This window comes from Hyperolius riggenbachi, chromosome 2 (assembly GCF_040937935.1).
Source record: "Hyperolius riggenbachi isolate aHypRig1 chromosome 2, aHypRig1.pri, whole genome shotgun sequence".
Lineage (NCBI taxonomy): Eukaryota > Metazoa > Chordata > Amphibia > Anura > Hyperoliidae > Hyperolius > Hyperolius riggenbachi.
Genome location: NC_090647.1, coordinates 541,844,935 through 541,864,389, shown reverse-complemented (window position 1 = coordinate 541,864,389; position 19,455 = coordinate 541,844,935). Strand labels below are relative to the sequence as shown.

General features: G+C 43.6%; 1 protein-coding gene across 2 annotated transcripts in view; it reads right to left on the bottom strand.

Moving 5' to 3' along the window:
* Window positions 1–19,455, bottom strand: part of LOC137547305 (transient receptor potential cation channel subfamily V member 3-like) — a 106,151-nt gene that overhangs the window by 11,543 nt on the left and 75,153 nt on the right. For both annotated transcript variants that reach the window (XM_068270751.1, XM_068270752.1), the window contains exons 12-16: window positions 18,154–18,227; window positions 16,036–16,201; window positions 12,980–13,046; window positions 8,935–9,206; window positions 4,959–5,068 (exon numbers count right to left, since the gene is read on the bottom strand). In XM_068270751.1, the coding sequence (XP_068126852.1) occupies window positions 4,959–5,068; window positions 8,935–9,206; window positions 12,980–13,046; window positions 16,036–16,201; window positions 18,154–18,227 (689 nt within the window). The remainder of the gene's footprint in view (window positions 1–4,958; window positions 5,069–8,934; window positions 9,207–12,979; window positions 13,047–16,035; window positions 16,202–18,153; window positions 18,228–19,455) is intronic.

The window sequence follows — 19,455 nt, the reverse complement described above, 5'->3', positions numbered from 1 at the left end:
TTCGGGCCCTTAGGCCGAAGAGGTCATAGCCTAGGGTCACAAAAACCTGTTTATTTGGGCTATTTCAATGGTAGTGATGGTGACGTACATAAATCGCAGCAATGGCCGTTAGCAACGTCTGAATCTCACGAAATGTCTCATGCAGGTAGAAGACATATTGTTAGACTTGGATTCCAAAGATTGGGTCCCTACATCTCTGCAAACCAGAGTTACAGGGGTCCAAAATTGGTAAAATCCCCCATAGGCTTTCATTGGGCCTCCTATTTACCGTTCCAAAATCTCACACCATTTCAAAGGGCAATGGCTTAGCAGTGGCAAAACTCACAAGTCAAGTTCCCCCTAAGGGTCCCTACAATGCTAGAAAATTTGGTACTGCTGAGCCATTGCCCTTTGAAAAGATGTGAGATTTTGGAAAGTGAAATAGGGAGGCAATGAAATCCTATGGGGGATTTTACCAATTTTGGACCCCTGTAACTCTGGTTTGCAGAGATGTAGGGACCCCATCTTTGGAATCCAAGTCTAACAATATGTCTTCTACCTGCATGAGACATTTCGTGAGATTCAGACGTTGCTAACGGCCATTGCTGCGATTTATGTACGCCACCATCACTACCATTGAAATAGCCCAAATAAACAGGTTTTTGTGACCCTAGGCTATGACCTCTTTGGCCTAGGGGCCCGAAACTCACCAGTCATGTTCCCCCTAAGGGTCCCTACAATGCTAGAAAATTTGCCACTGCTGAGTAATTGCCCTTTGAAAAGATGTGAGATTTTGGAACTGTAAATAGGAGGCCCAAAGAAAGCCTATGGGTGATTTTACCATATTTGGAGCCCTGTAACTCTGGTTTGCAGAGATGTAGGGAACCCATCTTTGGAGCCCAAGTCTAACAATATGTCTTCTACCTGCATGAGACATTTCGTGAGATTCAGACGTTGCTAACGGCCATTGCTGCAATTTATGTACGTCAGACTCGCCACCATTGAAATTGCCCAAATAAACAGGTTTTGTGACCCTAGGCTATGACCTCTTCGGCCTAGGACTGCATTGAACGCGACCCACGCATTGTGCGCATTCTGGACAACACCAATTACTGGGTTTATACCCTTCTGGATCCACGGTACAAACACAATGTTCCAAAACTGCTTGAAGAAAGAGCCAGACAGGTCAAAATGGAAGAATACCAGCAGGCCCTTGTGGAGACTTTAGAGAGGAGATTGACATCCTCCCCCTCCTCTAGCCAGTTGTATGCCGACAGACTGACTTCCGCAAACCCAGGACGACCAGGAGGGCAGCAAACAACACAAGCCGCAGCTAGTACCCAAAAGGGAATGGTATCGGCAGTGTCCTTGGAGTGGGAAAATTTTCTGACACCCATGCAGCAGCACACAGAACAGCAAGCGTGCAGATCCACCTCCAACACCGATCGCCTGGAGAAGATGGTCAAGGACTACATGTCAGATGGCGTAGCTGTGTTGAACAATCCATCTGCACCCTTCAACTATTGGGTATCGAAGCTAGACACCTGGCACAAACTGGCAATGTACGCAATAGAGGTGCTGGCTTGCCCGGCAGCCAGCGTTATGTCGGAACGCTGTTTCAGTGCTGCCGGAGGCATCGTCACAGATCGGCGGCGTATCCGCCTCTCCACAGAAAATGCAGACCATCTGACTCAAATTAAAATGAATCAATCCTGGATTGGAAACGACTACGCAACACTCCCGGACCACAACCAAGTAACATGAACAATGAACATCTGTGATGGGTTAGAGTTTCCGGTCCCTGTTTATTGAACCTCTCATCTGTATTACATTTATGACTGCATGGCGACAAAATGCAAATTGTTATCCGCACGCTTCTTGTCCTCATGCAAGGCCTGGGTTGTTGTGTCTCAAAGCGTGGCCTTCTCCTCCTGCTCCACCCTCCTCCTGTTCCATCACGTGTGCTGCTGCTGGGTTAGCGTTACCGGTCCCTTTTCCTGGAACCTCTTATATGTATTACATTTATGACTGCATGCCGACAAAAAGCATGTTACCTGTGCAAAGAAAACAGACATTTCCCGCATTTAAAAGACAGTTTTCACTTTGAAATTTTAAAATCGATTTTCTCAAAAACTATAAGCTCTTTTTGCTAATTTTTTTTTCCTCTTGTACCCACTCCCAAGGTGCACATACCCTGTAAATTTGGGGTATGTAGCATATAAGGAGGCTTTACAAAGCACGAAAGTTCTGGTCCCCATTGACTTCCATTATGTTCGGAGTTCGGCCATGTTCGGCCCGAACATCTAGATGTTCGCCCAACACTACACGTGACCCGTTCGGCCAATCACAGCGCTAGCCGAACGTTCGGGTAACGTTCGGCCATGCGCTCTTAGTTCGGCCATTTGGCCGAACACCATCAGGTGTTCGGCCGAACCCGAACATCACCCGAACAGGGTGATGTTCTGCAGAACCCGAACAGTGGCGAACACTGTTCGCCCAACACTACCCACAGGTGAACATGCTCGCCCCCCAATGGGAACCACGGGTGCATCCCAATCCTCTTTGCTGCAACGCAGATTAAAATGTTTTAAAACTGTTTTAAAATGACCGTTTTGCAGGAAGTGGATAAATAGCTTTCTCATACTTACACAAGTCCCACCAGCAGGTAGAGCATTAAACTTTTTTTCTTGGCATGATTAATGAGATGCTAATAATTCTCAGTTGCATAAATTTGCATTCCTTTTTACTTCTGTGCCTGCGCAGAAAGCTCTCGGCCACAGGAGCTTGAACGCGAGTGGCGCAGACACACGCTTGTGCATGCGCAGTGGTTGCCAACCTGGCAAGGTTGGCAGTTGCTACAGAGGGGACCCCGGGAGACTGGCTTGGAGTGGAGCTGAGGCAAGGGACACATAGGCTTCCAGGGGCTGCAGGAAGCCCCAGGTGAGTAGATATCTCTTTTTGTTTTATTTTCCGGATGTTTCCTCTAAGACAGGGGTCTCAAACTCGCGGCCCGCGGGCTATTTGCGGTCCTCGATACAATATTTTGTGGCCCGCGCCGGCAAAAGCTTCCTTATAGTTCGCTTCAGTGCTCCCAAGTAATCCGCCGCATCCCCGCCGCGAGGCTGCAGAGCCCCCAAATCGCCCGGGGGGCAATTCGTCGGCATTTCCTGGAAGGGGCAGAGCTTTCAGCTTCAGCTCTGACCCTCCTGACGTCAATTGCGGCGGGGCAGAGCTAAAGCTGAAAGCTCTGCCCCTTCCAGGAAATTCCGGCGGATTGCCCCCGGGGCGATTTGGGGGCTCTGCAGGCCTCGTTTTGCGGCGGGGACACGGCGGATTAATTGTAATGGGAGCACTGAAGTGAACTATAAGGTAAAATAGGCAAAATAGTTAGCCTTAGTGTGAATTTGATTTTGAAATAAAAATCAATGCAAGGCGGGGAGGGGGGGGGGGGGGGGGGGTTCTGCTGATTGACTTTTTTTGTAAAATCCCTTATGCGGCCCAGCCTCATCCTGACTTTGTATCCTGCGGCCCCCATGTAAATTGAGTTTGAGACCCCTGCTCTAAGAGATTCAGAGCTGTCAGATTAATAAAACTCACAAGATACTCCAACATAGGATGAAAAAACACATTTAGGCTGGATCCACACTATGGCTATCATTCATAAAGAGGCTGTCGGTAAGGGGAATTAATGCGGAAAAACACCGCTGGCTGTGTTTTAGACTTCTGGGTGGGCATTCATAAAGAAGTATCCGTGTGCGGAAGCAGTGCGGAGATTCCCCGAGCTAAGCTGGCGGTAGGCAGGCGGTAGGCTTGCGGAGACACGGAAGCTGCCGAGTTGATACATTTCTCCGTGTTCCGCTCTGCTGCAGCTGCCTGGGAGGTCTGTGTCTCCATTCACTTGCATTGGTATCGCCACATCACAGGGAGCGGTACTTCCCGACCTATCACCGCTTGCGGTGATCTTTATGAATAAACATTTTGCTACATTTGTTCGGATAATCACCGCACAAGGCGGTGATTTATCACTCTGCTCGGTAGTGTCATTTTTTTATGCGGAAAGAGGCTTTATGAATACTGACTTTGCCGAGTGGTCGGTAAAGTCAGCTGTTTTAAGCATTTCCGCATGCGGAAATGCTTTATGAATGATAGCCTATGGGTTTGATTCTCCAAAGCGTGATAACTGCTATCACAGCAGTTATCACCCGATGTTCCGCTTACAGTGCTTATCATGTGATTGCTAAAATAAAGTTTAATGCCTGATGAAGCGGGGTTGTGCCCGTGAAACGCGTTGCAGTTATATCTTGGAGTATGTGCATAAATTATCTTAATCTCAAGCGACAGCATCGTGTCTGTTTTAGAGTGGCTGGTCCACCACCGCCACCTGAATATTTAAAACTTTTTAGCATATTTTATCCTTTTGGCGCCTCTGTACATCGATATATGTGATTGCTAAGAGCTTTCTGAGCACTTTTTACTCACTCCCATTCACTTTCATTAAAATCACAGTAAAAATTGCCGCATATGCAATTTGCGCGAGCGCAGCGATTTTTACTGTGATTTTAATGAAAGTGAATGGAAGTGATTTTTTTAAAAGCACTCAGAAATCAAAAGCGTTCAGCAAACGCTTAGAAAAGCGCTTATAATGTGGATCAGCCTCATAGTGCATTTTACTCTTGGACACATGGATTTTTACATTTTACAGTTTCCTATAATAATGGTCTTTTAAGGCTAGGTTTAGTGGGTGTTACGTTGCATTCCCTGCAACAACAGAAACACAGTATAACAGAACAGGAAAGTGGTGGCGCACGTCATCCAGTGAAGCATAGAGTAATTGTAAAGTATGCTTCAACATCACTGTTAATGCGCTTTTTCTGTGACCAAATACAGACAATATTTACAGGTAAGTTATCGAAATGCAAACAAAAAGCTATGGTATGACCTTACTGTTGGCCTTCTCTATACAGCAAAATTAAGGTTACCTTAAACAGAATCGAATATCCTTCCCCACATTGCACATCTTTCCAGGTTTGAATTTATTCCTTATGCACACCGGCAAACTTCTCTCAAACTGCAGTATAGTTCTAGCTCTCTGAAAAAGAAATGTTTATTTATTACTTGCAGAAAAAAAAAGATGAGAGATGTCCTATTGGTTGTACTTAAACTACTTACTGCACCTGGTGCAGTATAATTACGGCCCTGGAAAACTAGACTTGAAGTCCCAGGGTCGGGAAAGCATGTCTTCAGCAGCGGGCGGCCGCCGCTCACTCCCGTCGCTGCCCGTTAGCGGGGAGATGAATGAATGGGAATGCAAGTCCCATTCATTAATCTTAGTCCCCATGGCAATGAATGCCGGCATGTATTAGATGCCTGAGTCATTGTATCTTCCTGAGGATACAGTGCCACGCATTACTTCTGAAAAACAAAAGAAAAAACAGGGCACCGAGAGCCCAATAGTGCAATATAGTTTTAACAGAGAAAATCTGTCTAAATAGTTTGTGCAGAATTATACTCATAAAAAAGGGTCACCAGCAGGCAACCACTTGAAAGGCAGGTGGGGAGAATTGGTACCCGACCCCACTCGGGTATAAAAGTCGCTCTCTGTAGACAGGAGAAAAAAGGGGGCGTACCCCTCCACCAAGGGCGGATAAGTAATATGTATCAAACGCAGATAGAACAGAGGCGCCAAAAAGAGTAAAAACACTATTATTTAAAAACAGTAAAAAGAGGGAAGGTAAGGTGGACTTACCTCCCTCTAGCAGTGGACAACAAAACTCTGAGGTAGAGTAGAATGCATTTATTAAACAGTGTAACTCCTAAAGATGCAACGCGTTTCGCGGGCCACAGCACCGCTTCCTCAGGCTATACAGGAGTTCAAAAAAGCTGTATCCAATCCAAGTATTGAATGAGCGCTCATTCAATACTTGGATTGGATACAGCTTTTTTGAACTCCTGTATAGCCTGAGGAAGCGGTGCTGTGGCCCGCGAAACGCGTTGCATCTTTAGGAGTTACACTGTTTAATAAATGCATTCTACTCTACCTCAGAGTTTTGTTGTCCACTGCTAGAGGGAGGTAAGTCCACCTTACCTTCCCTCTTTTTACTGTTTTTAAATAATAGTGTTTTTACTCTTTTTGGCGCCTCTGTTCTATCTGCGCTTGATACGCATTACTTCTGATTCACGTCCTTACGGACAGTAACCTCCCTGGCGGTAAGCCCGAGCTAAGCTCGGGCTATGCCGCGCAGGAGGATTTCTCAGGCCCTGCTGGGCCAATTTACTTACTTTTTTTTTGCAACACGCAGGTAGCACTTTGCTAGCTGCGTGTGCATTCCGATCGCCGCCACTCCGCGCTCGATCGCCGCTCTTCGCCTCGCCGCGACGCCCCCCACCCCCAGACCCCGTGCGCTGCCTGGCCAATCAGTGTCAGGCAGCGCTGAGGGGTGGATCAGGACTCCCTTAGACGTCACGACGTCCATGACGTCGGTGACGTCATCCCGCCCTGTCGCCATGGCGACGGGGGGAACCCTTCAGGGGGGAACCCTTCAGGAAATCCCGTTCTTTGAACGGGATTTCCTGATCAAAGATCGCCGGAGGCGATCGAAGCAGGCTGGGGGATGCCACTGTACAGCGGCTATCAGGTACCAGTTTACCCCCAAGCTTTTTTGCTCTAACGGACCAGAGCAATTTTCACTTATGAGTGCTCCTCCCTTTTATTCCCTAATAACTTTATTACTACTTATCACAAGAAAATGATCTATACCTTGTTTTTTTCGCTACCAATTAGGCTTTCTGTGGGTAGTACATTTTGCTAAGATTTTTTTTATTCTAAATGCATTTTAATGAGAAAAAAACATAAAAAAAGAAAAAACATTATTTCTCAGTTTTCAGCCATTATAGTTGAAAAATTAAACATTCTCCTGTGGATAAGGGCTCGTTTCCACTATAGCGAATCCGCCTGCAGGCACTGCATGCGGATTCGCATAGTCAATACAAGTGGATGGGATTGTTTCCACTTGTGCGTCGTGCGTTTCGGCGTGCGGGAAAAATCTGCACGACAGGGTCGTCAGATTTCGCGTGCGGCAAGAATGCGGGCGAATCGCCACTAATGCATTCAATAGGGAAATTTCGCATGTAAAGCAATGGAGCTTTACACAGGCAGTGACATGGTTAAATTCGCCTGGCTCCTTGCCATGTGAAATCGCATGCGAAATCGCGGGTAAATCCGCATGCGGAAACGCAGCCGCATGCGCGTTCTTCTGCAGTGGAATCCAGGCGATTCCGCACCGCTACAGTGGAAACGAGCCCTCAAACAAACACATTTTATTTGCCCAGTTGTCCCGCTTATTAAACCATTTAAATTATGGCCCTATCACAATGTATGGCGACAGTATATTATTTTGAAATATAGGTGTTATTTTTCCTGTTCTGTGTTTTTTTTTTTTTGTTCTGCCATAATTACAAGCCCCTATGTAATAAATTAAAATAAATTTTCCCCCATAACATATAGATTAAAAGAGCTGAGTCCCTAAGGCAACTATTTATTTATTTTAAGCTGATTTTTTTTTACAAGTGTTTTTTTTTTCGGGGGGGGGGGGGGGGGAGTGTTGGAAGTGTAATTTTATTAATCATGTGTATGTACTTGTAAATGTATGTATTTTGTACGTGTATCATACTTTTTGTCCACAAGATGGCGGTAGTGAACACTCGTTATAGGAAGTGTTCACTTTTTTTTTTTTTTTTACACTTTATTTAATTGTTACATTTCCTGTGACCGCGAACAGCGTCTACGTCCATTCACTCCAGGCACTGTGATTGGGTAGAGGACCTTCCCCAATCACTCAGCACGGGATCCCGAAACGGCGGCGGTAGCGGCGCGCACAGGGTGGTAGCAGCAGCGGAAACGCGCTACGTATCAAAACGTCATGTTGCCGTTAATAGGGTAAAGCATGACGTTTTAATACGTTAGGATGCCACTAAATGGTTAATTGGAAATAATGAGGGAGAACATCTTGTGCCCAAATAGTAAAACTACATCTAAACACATTTTATTTAATAAGAATGCCAACACTTACATTTAAAATTAACTATTTACCTCCCACACTCCCCCATAGTACTCAAACATATAAATACATAAAAAAAGCATAAATACTTGCCTTAGGGACTGAACTTTTTTAATTAGTATGTCAACAGTTTATTACTGAAAAAAATGCACCTTTATTTCCAAATAAAATATTGGCACCATACATTGTACTAGGGAAATATTTTACATGCTGCATTAACCGGAACAAATGGGCAAATAAAATGTGTAGGTTTTATCCACAGTAGAACATTTTATTTTAACACTATAATGGCAGAGAAATGAGAATTTTTTTCCATTTTTTTATTATTCCAATTAAAATGCATTTAGAATAACATTATTCTTAGCAAACTGTACCTCCCAAAGAAAGCCTAATTGGTGGCAAAAAAAACAAGACATAGATAATTTTGTTGTAATTAGTAGTGATTAAGTTATTGGCGAAAGAATGGGAGGAGCGCTGACAGGTGAAAATTGCTCTGGTCCTAAAGGGGAAAAAAACCCTCAGTGGTCAAGTGGTTAAAGAAGAACTTTAAGAAAGGATTGATCTTCATCCCAATCAGTAGCTGATAACCCCTTTCCCACTAGAAAATCTTAACCTTTTCTAGAATAGATCATCGGGTGGTCTGTATGGCTGATATTGAAATCTTATGATTTCGTCTATATCCCAAGCCCTTTTTTCCAGACTCCCTTTTTGCATGGACACAGTGACGGGACCCGGTTCCCGTCATCTGCGGGCAGTGGAGGACGGTGGTGTGGGAGCGATCAGAGCGGATGGGGCTGGAGGAAGCCCCAGGTATGTATCAAATCTTTTTAATTTTTCACCTCTGAGTCCCTTTAAGATTTCCTGTAATAACTATGTAAAGATTAGTACATATACCAACCTGGAGTCTCCATATATTCTTGCTGTCTTTGGAAATATCATCCACAGTCTCTGCCATGAGTGCGATCAGCATGTTTAGAAGAAGTACAAACGTTAGGATGACGTAGGTGATGAGTAACCCCAGGAACAGCACCGGGTATTTGGACTCCTGTTGTATCTCCAGGTCTCCTAATCCAATGGTGAGTTTAAACAGTTCTACGATGGCCATTCTGAAGCTGTTATATCTCCTGCATACATTATCAGCGGGGCAGTGTTCTATTAAGGACGCAAGTGCTATGGAAAGAATAATACCCTTAGTTATAGCACGGTGACATCTATCAGTCATATTTCACAAATTCCTGTGATGTTGCACGTTGTACTTCAGGTGTAACTCCATGCACTGACTGATAGCAGTATCAACAGAATTACTGCAAACTGCACTATAGTCAAACAACCACAAGATGTCACTATCTGTACAATGATGTGAAGATCTCTATGGTATTGTGATTTCCTATATTCACTCTGTGTTCCTCTCTATTCTAAGTAAGCTACAATATCTGACGGTGGTGTATGTTTTATCTCTGCAAGTGTTTCTTTAATAAAGGGGGGTAGCTGCTGAACAGCAATGTGGGGTGACAGCACAACCTACAGCGAGTGAGAAACGGCCAGGGACTTGCAGTCACGGCTGAAAGGGATACGGACAACCCAGGAGAGGTGGTGAGAGCACAATTGGGCAATCCTGATAAACTTCACCTTGCTGATAAAGGGCGCAATACTCTGCTGCACTATGCAATAAATTTAGGCAGTGTGATGGTTCTACTGTAGCGGATGGACTCTGATAAATCCTCATACTACAGGATGTCCATATGTATTGAAGGAGAGGAACTGACAGAGCAATTTGAGGCACTCAGTTTTGGATAAACTCCCGGGAGTATAATGGACACTGGAGTGAATGATGTATATGTGAGTTGGTAAGTATGACACAGCCGGCTGTATACGACCAAGCGGGGTAACTACAATTATATCCACTTTTAATAGGGGGGAAAGGGGTATTTTTGATATGTAGACAATAAATGTGTTAACCTGTTTGAAGGAGACAGTTGTGGAGTGGTAAATTATTGTTATACCGGGTGCCTATCTCGGTGTAAAGATCACTCTGCTCTGTCACTAACACTACCCCCCCTCCCCCCCCCCCCCCCCCCCCCCCCCCAAAAAAAAAATGGTACATGATAGAGTGAAGACTGGCACTAGATGTGGCTGGATTTGGCATTAGGCACTGCTGTATCCACCATTCAGATGCATGCACTCCGCAGAAAGCGGATGTTCAATGCATAAATCAGGAGAGACAAGCGAGGCAATGCAACAAGCAAACAGGGTAATCGCAGCAGGCCACAGACATGGTGGTTAGCAGTATGGGTGGTAAACTTCTGTTTGCTTGACGCAGTGCCTCGCTTGAGGAGAAAACCTCATGCTTCCCAATCCAGCTGGACTTACAGTAGGTGTACATGTAAAAGGGCAGCCAGTAAAAAGGTGCTAGAGATAGCCTCTAGTACAATTACTTAATTACTATAGCGATATATCGATAATCTTTAATGATATTTTGTTATGACTTAACCATACTTTAACACCTCTACCGATGCCTATTCCTAAGAACCCACTGGTGGTGCCTAACCTTATCCCTGTGCCTAGCTATTAACCCCCCTCCCTTCCTGGTGCCCCTAAGGACCTCCTCACACTCCTAACACTAAAGACCTCTGCCCCTAACCCCTGATATTTTCAATGCTGTAGGCGGAAATGATAAAAGCTGCCGTTAGAGGCTATGAATGGTAAATTGCAGCTATAAACGGCTATAAACAGAATATGTTGGCATTTTATAAATCATAATAATATAGTGGCTATAAGTTGGTTTCAATGGTAAATATCGGTTATAAACCTCTGGAGCCTCCGGGTGCCCAAATGACCGTTTATAGCAGCTAATCACAGATTTGAACTGCCGTTTTGAACAGGGCTCCTCCCAGTCCCTTTTTGCCTGCTTCATCACAGTAGTCTCTGGCTGCTCTTATTCTTCTTAACTTTGCACTTCTCTCCCCCCTCCCCCCAGATGCTGCAGTATTGTTGGCTAAGCCAAACCAGCATCATCAATCCCATCCACCCATGATCCATGATCTGATAAATAGAGATGGGCTGAACTGTTTTGCCGGCGAATAGTTCACAGCAAACAAGGGGTGTTCGCAGGGCCGGCTCTAGACTTTTTGCTGCCTGAGGCAAACTTGTGAGGATGCCGCCCCCTCAATGGGTAGTATAATTGCCCCAGGTAGCCTGGAGGGGGTATCAGCGAGGAAGGCGGGGTCCCCGGTCTGCTCTCCCTCTCCAGCTAATTACGCAGCGTGTGGTCGGGCAGCGCACGGGGTAACAATTACTCAAATTTTCAGGGTATGTGGAGGGGGACAGTGGGTACAAGAGAAAAAAAAAGTTTTTCCACAGACCTTATAGTTTTCGAGAAAGTCGATTTCAAAGCTTCATATACCACATTTAAATGCGGTAAATGACAGATAATGTAGCAAACCTAATGGAAGTGTACATTTTTTATATATCAAAAGAAAGAGCAATGCATTTCATGACGGGGTTTACAGGAGGGGTCCCCCAGAGCATGGACCATGCAGGTTGGTATAGCTCTGGATGCGAAGTCCCAAGTGGTCGGGGCTCTGCATCAGAATCAGAATCATCTTTATTGTCGCCAAGCACACCAATTGGTGAGCCCGGAATTGCTTGTGGTTCACATGGCAAGTGGCAGTTCAGGAACATATAACATATAACACCCGGCAAACATATAACACCCGGCAAACATATAACACCCGGCAAACAAATCAAGGCAAAGCAAAACATACACGCAACCATATAGAGCAACACAGTTAGAGTCTTGGGTTGCCCTGGGGGCTAGAGTGTCCCAGTGGTGGTGGGGGGTCTTGAGTTCAGTGAGTTCAGCAGGTGAACTGCTTGGGGGAAGAAAGTGTTCATGCGCCTAGTGGTTTTGGAGGGGATGGATCTGAACCGGGGACCCAATGGAAGGGTCTCGAAGTAGCGTCTGCCCGGGTGGGAGGGGTCGAGTAGGATCTTGGTGGCCCTTGACTTCATTCTCGTGGAGTAGAGGAGATCTAGTGAGGGCAGGTGGGCGCCGATTATCTTTTCTGCTGCGTTTATCACTCTGTGGAGTTTGCATTTATCCTTAGCAGTTGCTCTGGCATACCAGACTATGATGGAGCAGCTAGCCATCCCAGCCTGCATGAGAGACAAGGGGTTAAAGAGGCTCGGGGGGGGGGGGGGGCACACTCTGAACATTAAAAAAAAATTCAAAATATAAAGTTGCCATGAATCTTTATTAAGCCATATTGCGGCTGTATAGTGATCCCTTGTCAAAGCGTTGCCATTCCCATCGTATTTCCAGGGGGTCCGTACGCACTGTGTACCGACCGCCCGAAAACTGTATCATTAAAATGATTGCTCTTTCTTTTGATATATGTAAATTTACACTAGCATTAGATTTGCTACATTATCTGTCATTTACTGCATTTCAATGTATTCTTTTTTCTTATGAAAAACTTTAAAATCTTCCCAAAATTGGTCGCGTTGTCAGTCGGGCACGCACATGGCGGCATCGATTTTCATCCAATTCGATAACAATCGAATCGGATGGTTGATCGGTTGCTATGTTGCCTGATGTATGGCCACCTTCACTGTTTTTTGGCTAAGTGCTTCAGAAAACAGAACAGTATTAGACGCAAGTTGGGTCAATTAGCTCAGAGAAACTCTTTTGCATAGATAACAACTGAAGTTTCTCAACTTTTTTTGTATTGGAAAACAATATGAGACCCTTTTCTTTGCTACCAATGTTCTATTTCTTTGTTGAGCTACACATACAATTCATTATATCATAAGTTTATTTACACTTCAGGTTTGCTTTAATAAAGTGGTTTAAAATATAATAATGTTGAGAAACACTGGTCTATAGCACTGATTATCACACGGAAGGATATAATTAGTTTTAGAAAATAAGAGAAGTCCCTTACCAATGCCGAATCCACACAAGAACAGAACGTACACTAGTAAGAATTTTAGGACATCATGTAAGATCACCTGGAAGTATAAAATGGGTTTGTCATGTTATATATACAATATTGTGTTAACCATTGACAAATAGTTATCCTCCTAGCGCTAACCCCGAGCTAGGGTCGGGGAGGAAAACTGCAGTTAAAGAGTAACTGTCAGGCTGCAAAAGCTAATTTAAACCTCTATTCTCCTGTGTTAAACAGTTTAGAAGGAAGCCAAAAAGGCAATACTGAAGTTAAAAATCTCTCTTACTTTGATCCTTGCTGAACAGCAAGGCTGGTTATTCCCAAGCTCTTAAAAGGACGACAGGCCGCATACCATACAGCAAAGCATTCTGGGGCCATCCCCTCGGCTGCTAGTGAGAAGTTACAGGGTCAAGTTACAACAGCATGTAACTCAGTCCAGCGCACAGCACTGATAAATCTCCGGGCAGAGTACACTGCAGGAGTCCGCTATTGTTCCTAGCCACATGGCTAATTAATATTCACTGCACAGTAGTGTTATTCATTACCAGCGTTTCTGTGATCAGGAAGCAGGGAGGACATGACGACACATTTGGCTTCATAGGAGACAGACAAACATGAAACCTGCCATGAGCTGTCAGGAGCATCATTCTCTGCAAATACTATAGAAAAATTCTGTGAAGTACAAACGTGGACAGTGTAATGCATATGTAATGTAAGTACAGCCAATCTTTAGCTACTGATATATGTGTTTATTTTCTCTGAGACCTTATACCTAACAGCTCCTCTTTAAGAGCAGTAATCCCGACCTCTGCTCGGGGTAGCCGCCGGAGGTTGTTTGCAGAGCTATGCGCGCAGCCAGCGTTTCTCCACACCTTCCGAGGGATCCCGACGTCTGCCGCCATTCTTCTTCCTCTCCTCCGGGGCTCTGCTTCCTCCTGGTGAGATCACTGGCTGTCATCATGACAGCCGGCAATTTCACTTTAGAGTTGCAGCGCCACCCGGAGGATGGAGGGGAAACTACTGCAGCACTGGAGCTAGAGAGGCGAGAGATTGCTAGAACTGCTGCAGATCTCCCTGGCAGCATGATTTTTCCAGGTTTTAGGGTCTGAAAGGGTGCAAAAAAATGGCACCGCTTTTAGACCCTAAAATCCAGAAAGAATCATAACGCCGAGGGGGTTAATCAGTATTTTATACACACAATTTTTAATGACATTTTTCCTTTTTTATAAGGGGCATATAACACCTGCAACACAGGCAAGAGGGGAAAAAGACACCCAATGGCTTCAGTATCACATATAGTATATAGAATATCCAGTTTGGCAAATGAAGAGTACAGAAAATGTGTTAGATTTACTATTAGCACATGAAAGGGGCTGATTCAAAAAACTTTCCTCAGGGTTTATCTCTCCTTCCTACTGATTCACAAACTTTTCTCAAAATGTATCTCTCCTGGACGGATTCATAAAACTTTTCTCATGATTTATCTCTCCTTTGTGCCGATTTACAAACTTTTCTCAAAATGTATCTCTCCTTGGGGAGGATTCACAAAACGTTTCTCAGGATTTATCTCTCATTGGTGCTGATTGACACACTTTATCTCATGAATTACCATTTCCCCTTGTGCTGATTCACAGTGGTTTCTCCCAATTTATCTCTCCTTGGAGGATTCATAAAACTTTTCTCATAATTGAACTCTCCTTGAGGTCGATTCATAAAGCTTGTCTCACAATTTATCTCTCATGGGGTGCAGATTAAGCACTGGCCATTAATCCGTTAGCAACATGCACATTACCGGGTTAACCTGGATGTTGCTATGGTAATGTGCATACCCATAGCACCACGAGCAATAACACAGTAGAGTGTGTGCGGCTAATGGGTTAACCGCCTATGTTCCCCCGTGCGAGTAATGGAAAAATTGCTGTGCACTCCTTGTGCATGGCAACTTTACTGAAGATTAGTGCATCAAGCCCTTTGGGACTGATTCATAAAACTTGTCTCAGGACTTCTCTCTCCTTAAAGAGTAACTGTTAGCCCCCAAATTGAAATTTAAAACACTATTGCAATGTTTTATTTATTATATAAGTGAGCCAAAAAGCCAATGTACAAGTTAAAAATCAATCTAATTTTGTTACTATCTAACCTTTTCCCCCAGCTCCGGACACAAGCCGCATATCAGATACTGTAGCATGCAGAGCATGCCTATGTCTGGCCGACCCCCCTCTCCCCCCCAGGACCAGGTGCTAATATATTCTCCCCACCGCAGCTGACCGCTCTGACACGGAGAGAGCGGCAGCACTTCCAGAGCAGCACCGCAGAGCAGCCAGCGCCGTGCATCTCTCTCACATGTGATTCTCTCATGTGACTCAGCGGCGGCTGCTCTGCGGTGCTGCTCTGGAAGTGCTGCCGCTCTCTCTCCGTGTCAGAGCGGTCAGCTGCGGTGGGGAGAATATATTGGCACCTGGTCCTGGGGGGGAGAGGGGGGTCGGCCAGACATAGGCATGCTCTGCATGCTACAGTATCTGATATGCGGCTTGTGTCCGGAGCTGGGGGAAAAGGTTAGATAGTAACAAAATTAGATTGATTTTTAACTTGTACATTGGCTTTTTGGCTCACTTATATAATAAATAAAACATTGCAATAGTGTTTTAAATTTCAATTTGGGGGCTAACAGTTACTCTTTAAGGCTGATTCATAAACTTTTCTCACAACTTAACTCTCCGTGTGGCTGATTGATTCATAAGCATTATTATGATTTATGTCTCCTTGGGGTTGATGCACATTCGCAGGCAGCACACGGCAATATTACCAGTACTAAAAGCAGCAGTGTACCGTGTGCTGCTCAATTACAGTACCAGTGGTGGATTTTTCATAAGGCACTGTAGGCATGTGCTTACAGGCGCTTGCTGATGGTAAGGCAGGTTTTTTTATGTTACAACCACCTATAACTATTCATTTTTTCTATGTTTTATGGTTTAGAGCAAATCTTTAATTTTGAGTTTCACACCACTTTGAGCTTTTAATGATAACATATGTTAAGCATTGCTACTTGCCCTTTGTATCATAACACTGTATATTCCCAAGGATTGAACTCCTCTTGTGTAATACATCATGTTTATCCAGCCTAGAACCACGGCCAATACGATAAAGATCAGCTGCTCCTGTACTCCAATCACAAAACAGATTGTTGAGATGATAACCAGCAGGGCTTGTATGAAGCTGCAAAACAAAAAACACATGTAAAACTGCTACTATGGTCATTGCAGCATGTAAATGTTTTATAGGAACACAGCAGATAGTTTAACCTTCAGTGAATTTTCCCCTTATGGACCAGAGACATTTTCACATTTCAGTGCTCCTCCCATTCATTCACCAATAAATTAATCACTACTTATCACAACAAAACGATCTATATCTTGTTTTTTCCATCACCAATTAGGCTTTCTGTGGGTGGTACATTATACTAAGAATTTTATTCTAAATGCATTTTAGCAGGAATAATAAGAAACAAAATGGAAAAAAAGACATTTCACAGTTTTTGACCGTTATAGTTTTAAAATAATACACACTACCATAATTAAAACCAACGTATTTATTTGTCCATTTGTCCCAGTTATTACACTGTTTAAATTATGTCCATATCACAATATATGACACCAATATTTTATTTGAAACTAAAGGTGCATTTTTTCAGTTTTGCATCCATCACTGTTTACTAGTAGAGATGGCCTGAATTTGTTCTACAGTGAACAGCTATGGGTAATGACCTTGGGGTCATTTCCACATACGTCATTTTACACATTATTGAGCAGCCACTTTCCCGGCCTTTGCACGTCCTTGATCGCACACCCACAGCCAGGAGCGTTCTGGACATGCGCATGACATCACCGGCTGCAGGCGCGTGATCAAGGCTGTGCGGCCACCGGGAAATCGTCTGCTCAGTAATGCATAAAATGATATATGCGGAAATGACCCAAGGTCATTCCCCATAGCTGTTCGCTGTAGAACAAATTCGAGCTATCTCTATTTACAAGCCCACAATAAAAAATAACAGTAATATATCCTCTTGACGTACATTTTAAAAAAGTTCAGTCACTAAGGTAACTATTTATGTATTTTTTTTAATTATGCAAAACATTTTTGGGTACCTTGGGGAGAGTGTGGGAGGGAATGAGAATTTTAAATGTAAGAAAAATTAAAAAGTCTTTAAAGCGGATCTGAGATGAAAAACTAACTATAACAAGTAACTTGTCTATATATCTTATCTAAAGTTTAGATAGTTTACACAGCAAATCTAGCTGCAAACAGCTTTAATAGAATATGATTATGTCTTCCTGTGATACAATGACAGCAGCCATGTTGTTTGTAAACATTACACAGAGGCAGGCTTATCTGTATCTTGAGCACTCAGCCTGTGAAAAAACCTAATCTCCCTCCTCCCCTCTGCCTCTGAAATCAATGGCTAGTAACACCTCCCCCTCCTCCTGCCCAGATTGAGCTCCCACGAGCCCTTGCTACTGCCAAGGCTCTCTGGAGAAGCTGTGGGCGTGACTAGTTTAATTTATAGGGAGTTAGAGTATTAAAACAAAATCAAAAAAGTATTAGGCTTGAGGAATGCCCTATAAACAATAGGAAAGGAACACAATCATGCAATGAGCAAAAGTTCACCTCGGATCCACTTTAATGAAAAAAATGTTTGTAGATGTAATTTTACTATTTGGCCACAAGATGCCCTCAGTAATTTTTTCTTAATCTCTAGTTATCTGGCTTGCAGTCACTGCCATGTATCCCCTTTTCTTATTACTCCCTACTTCCAACACAATAGGGAATGATAGCTGAGTTGAGTGAGTTGTGCGCCCCCTCCTACACTGCTCCCTGAGGCTGGAGCCTCTCTCGCCTCTGCCTCAGCCCTGTACATAGGGTTAACATCCTGTGTTTACCAATTAGCTCTCTTCCGTGGCTTTTAGCTGACACAGCTGAGGGATAAAATTACAAATTTACAATTTGCAGTCGCCAATCCTACCCGTAATTGCAGCAAAACGCATGCTTGCAAACTAATGATAGTCACAATTACATTGCACCACAATTACGATGTGATTTCAGTGTGGAAAGGCCCTTGTCCTGCATTGTTGTGTGTGTGTGTATAAAAATAATATTTTTACAAAACTTACAAAAGAAAATGAAACCAGGCATCAGATAAAACTGATTGTAGGTCTGACGGCCTGAGCCTGAAAATGGTTATCCCCTGGATATAAGAAAAGATAGTCAAAGTTAAAATTACATATTTTGCAACATCCCTTCCATATCAGATTTAAAGCGAGAGAGAGAGAGAGACATTTTCAGGTCACTTCCGATTTTCTATCCGGATATCCAAATCCGGACGGATATTGGGTTTTACTCGGATACCAAAAAGTTTTTGGATTCGAATATCCGATTCGGATCTGGATATGTGGGTATCCGGATCCAAACAATTCAGATTTGAAAAAGGGGTATCCGAGCACCACTGCACACCAGGTACAAATCAAATCAACCCCATCCACCCAAAAAAACCTACCCAAATATGAACTTAGGCCTGGTGTACACCAGAGGAGTTTTTCTGAGCGTTTTGAGTTTTTGCAACCTCCTGCCAATGTTATCCTATGTGTCTGTGCACACTGGAGCAATGAGGTTTTGTAAAAAAAAACAAAAAACCATAGCATTACATTGGGAAGAGCTTTTGAAACCTCTAGTGTTTGGAGAGCTTTTCTGGTGTGCCTCAGCCCTCCCATCCAGACCTGTTCTTCAAATATATATACGCGTTAAAGCGTAACCAAGAGCCCTGTCACTGTTTTCCTGTTGTGTGCTGCAGCACCCTCTGTATTTATATATTTCTTATGGAGTCTGGGGATCTCCAGTGCTGCGTGCATGCTTTGAATAGTATTTGCATAAAATTCGGTTTGTGCTGCTCATCCCTTGAGATATATATATATATATATATATATATATATATATATATATATATATATATATATATATATATATATATATATATTAAAAAAAACATCTCCAGGTCTCTGTCATCTTGTACTTTATCACACTGAAATTTGTCAATTTAATGGACAGGAACCATTTTGATAAAATGTGGCTGCTGTAGAAGCCACAAACAGTCTCTGCTGTGGGCGTTTGTGATGCTCTTGAGAACTTCTGATATGTTCTTGTATGTGAGTATAGGCTATTTCCTCCTCTGTTACCATTTCTGGTGCAGCACGGGCTACTACAAGGTTGTGGTTGTTGATATTCATGTTTTAAATGTATTATTTGTTTATGAAGGTAGCACTAAACTACTTTGTGCTGCCTGCTACACAATTGACTTATTTTCTCAATCTCTGCTGTGCTCTACAAGTATTGTTATGTCATGTTTTTTATTGCATATTTATGCCATTGTATTTAAGCTGCTAGGCCAAATTGGCTGTTTTGGACTGCATTTTGTATGC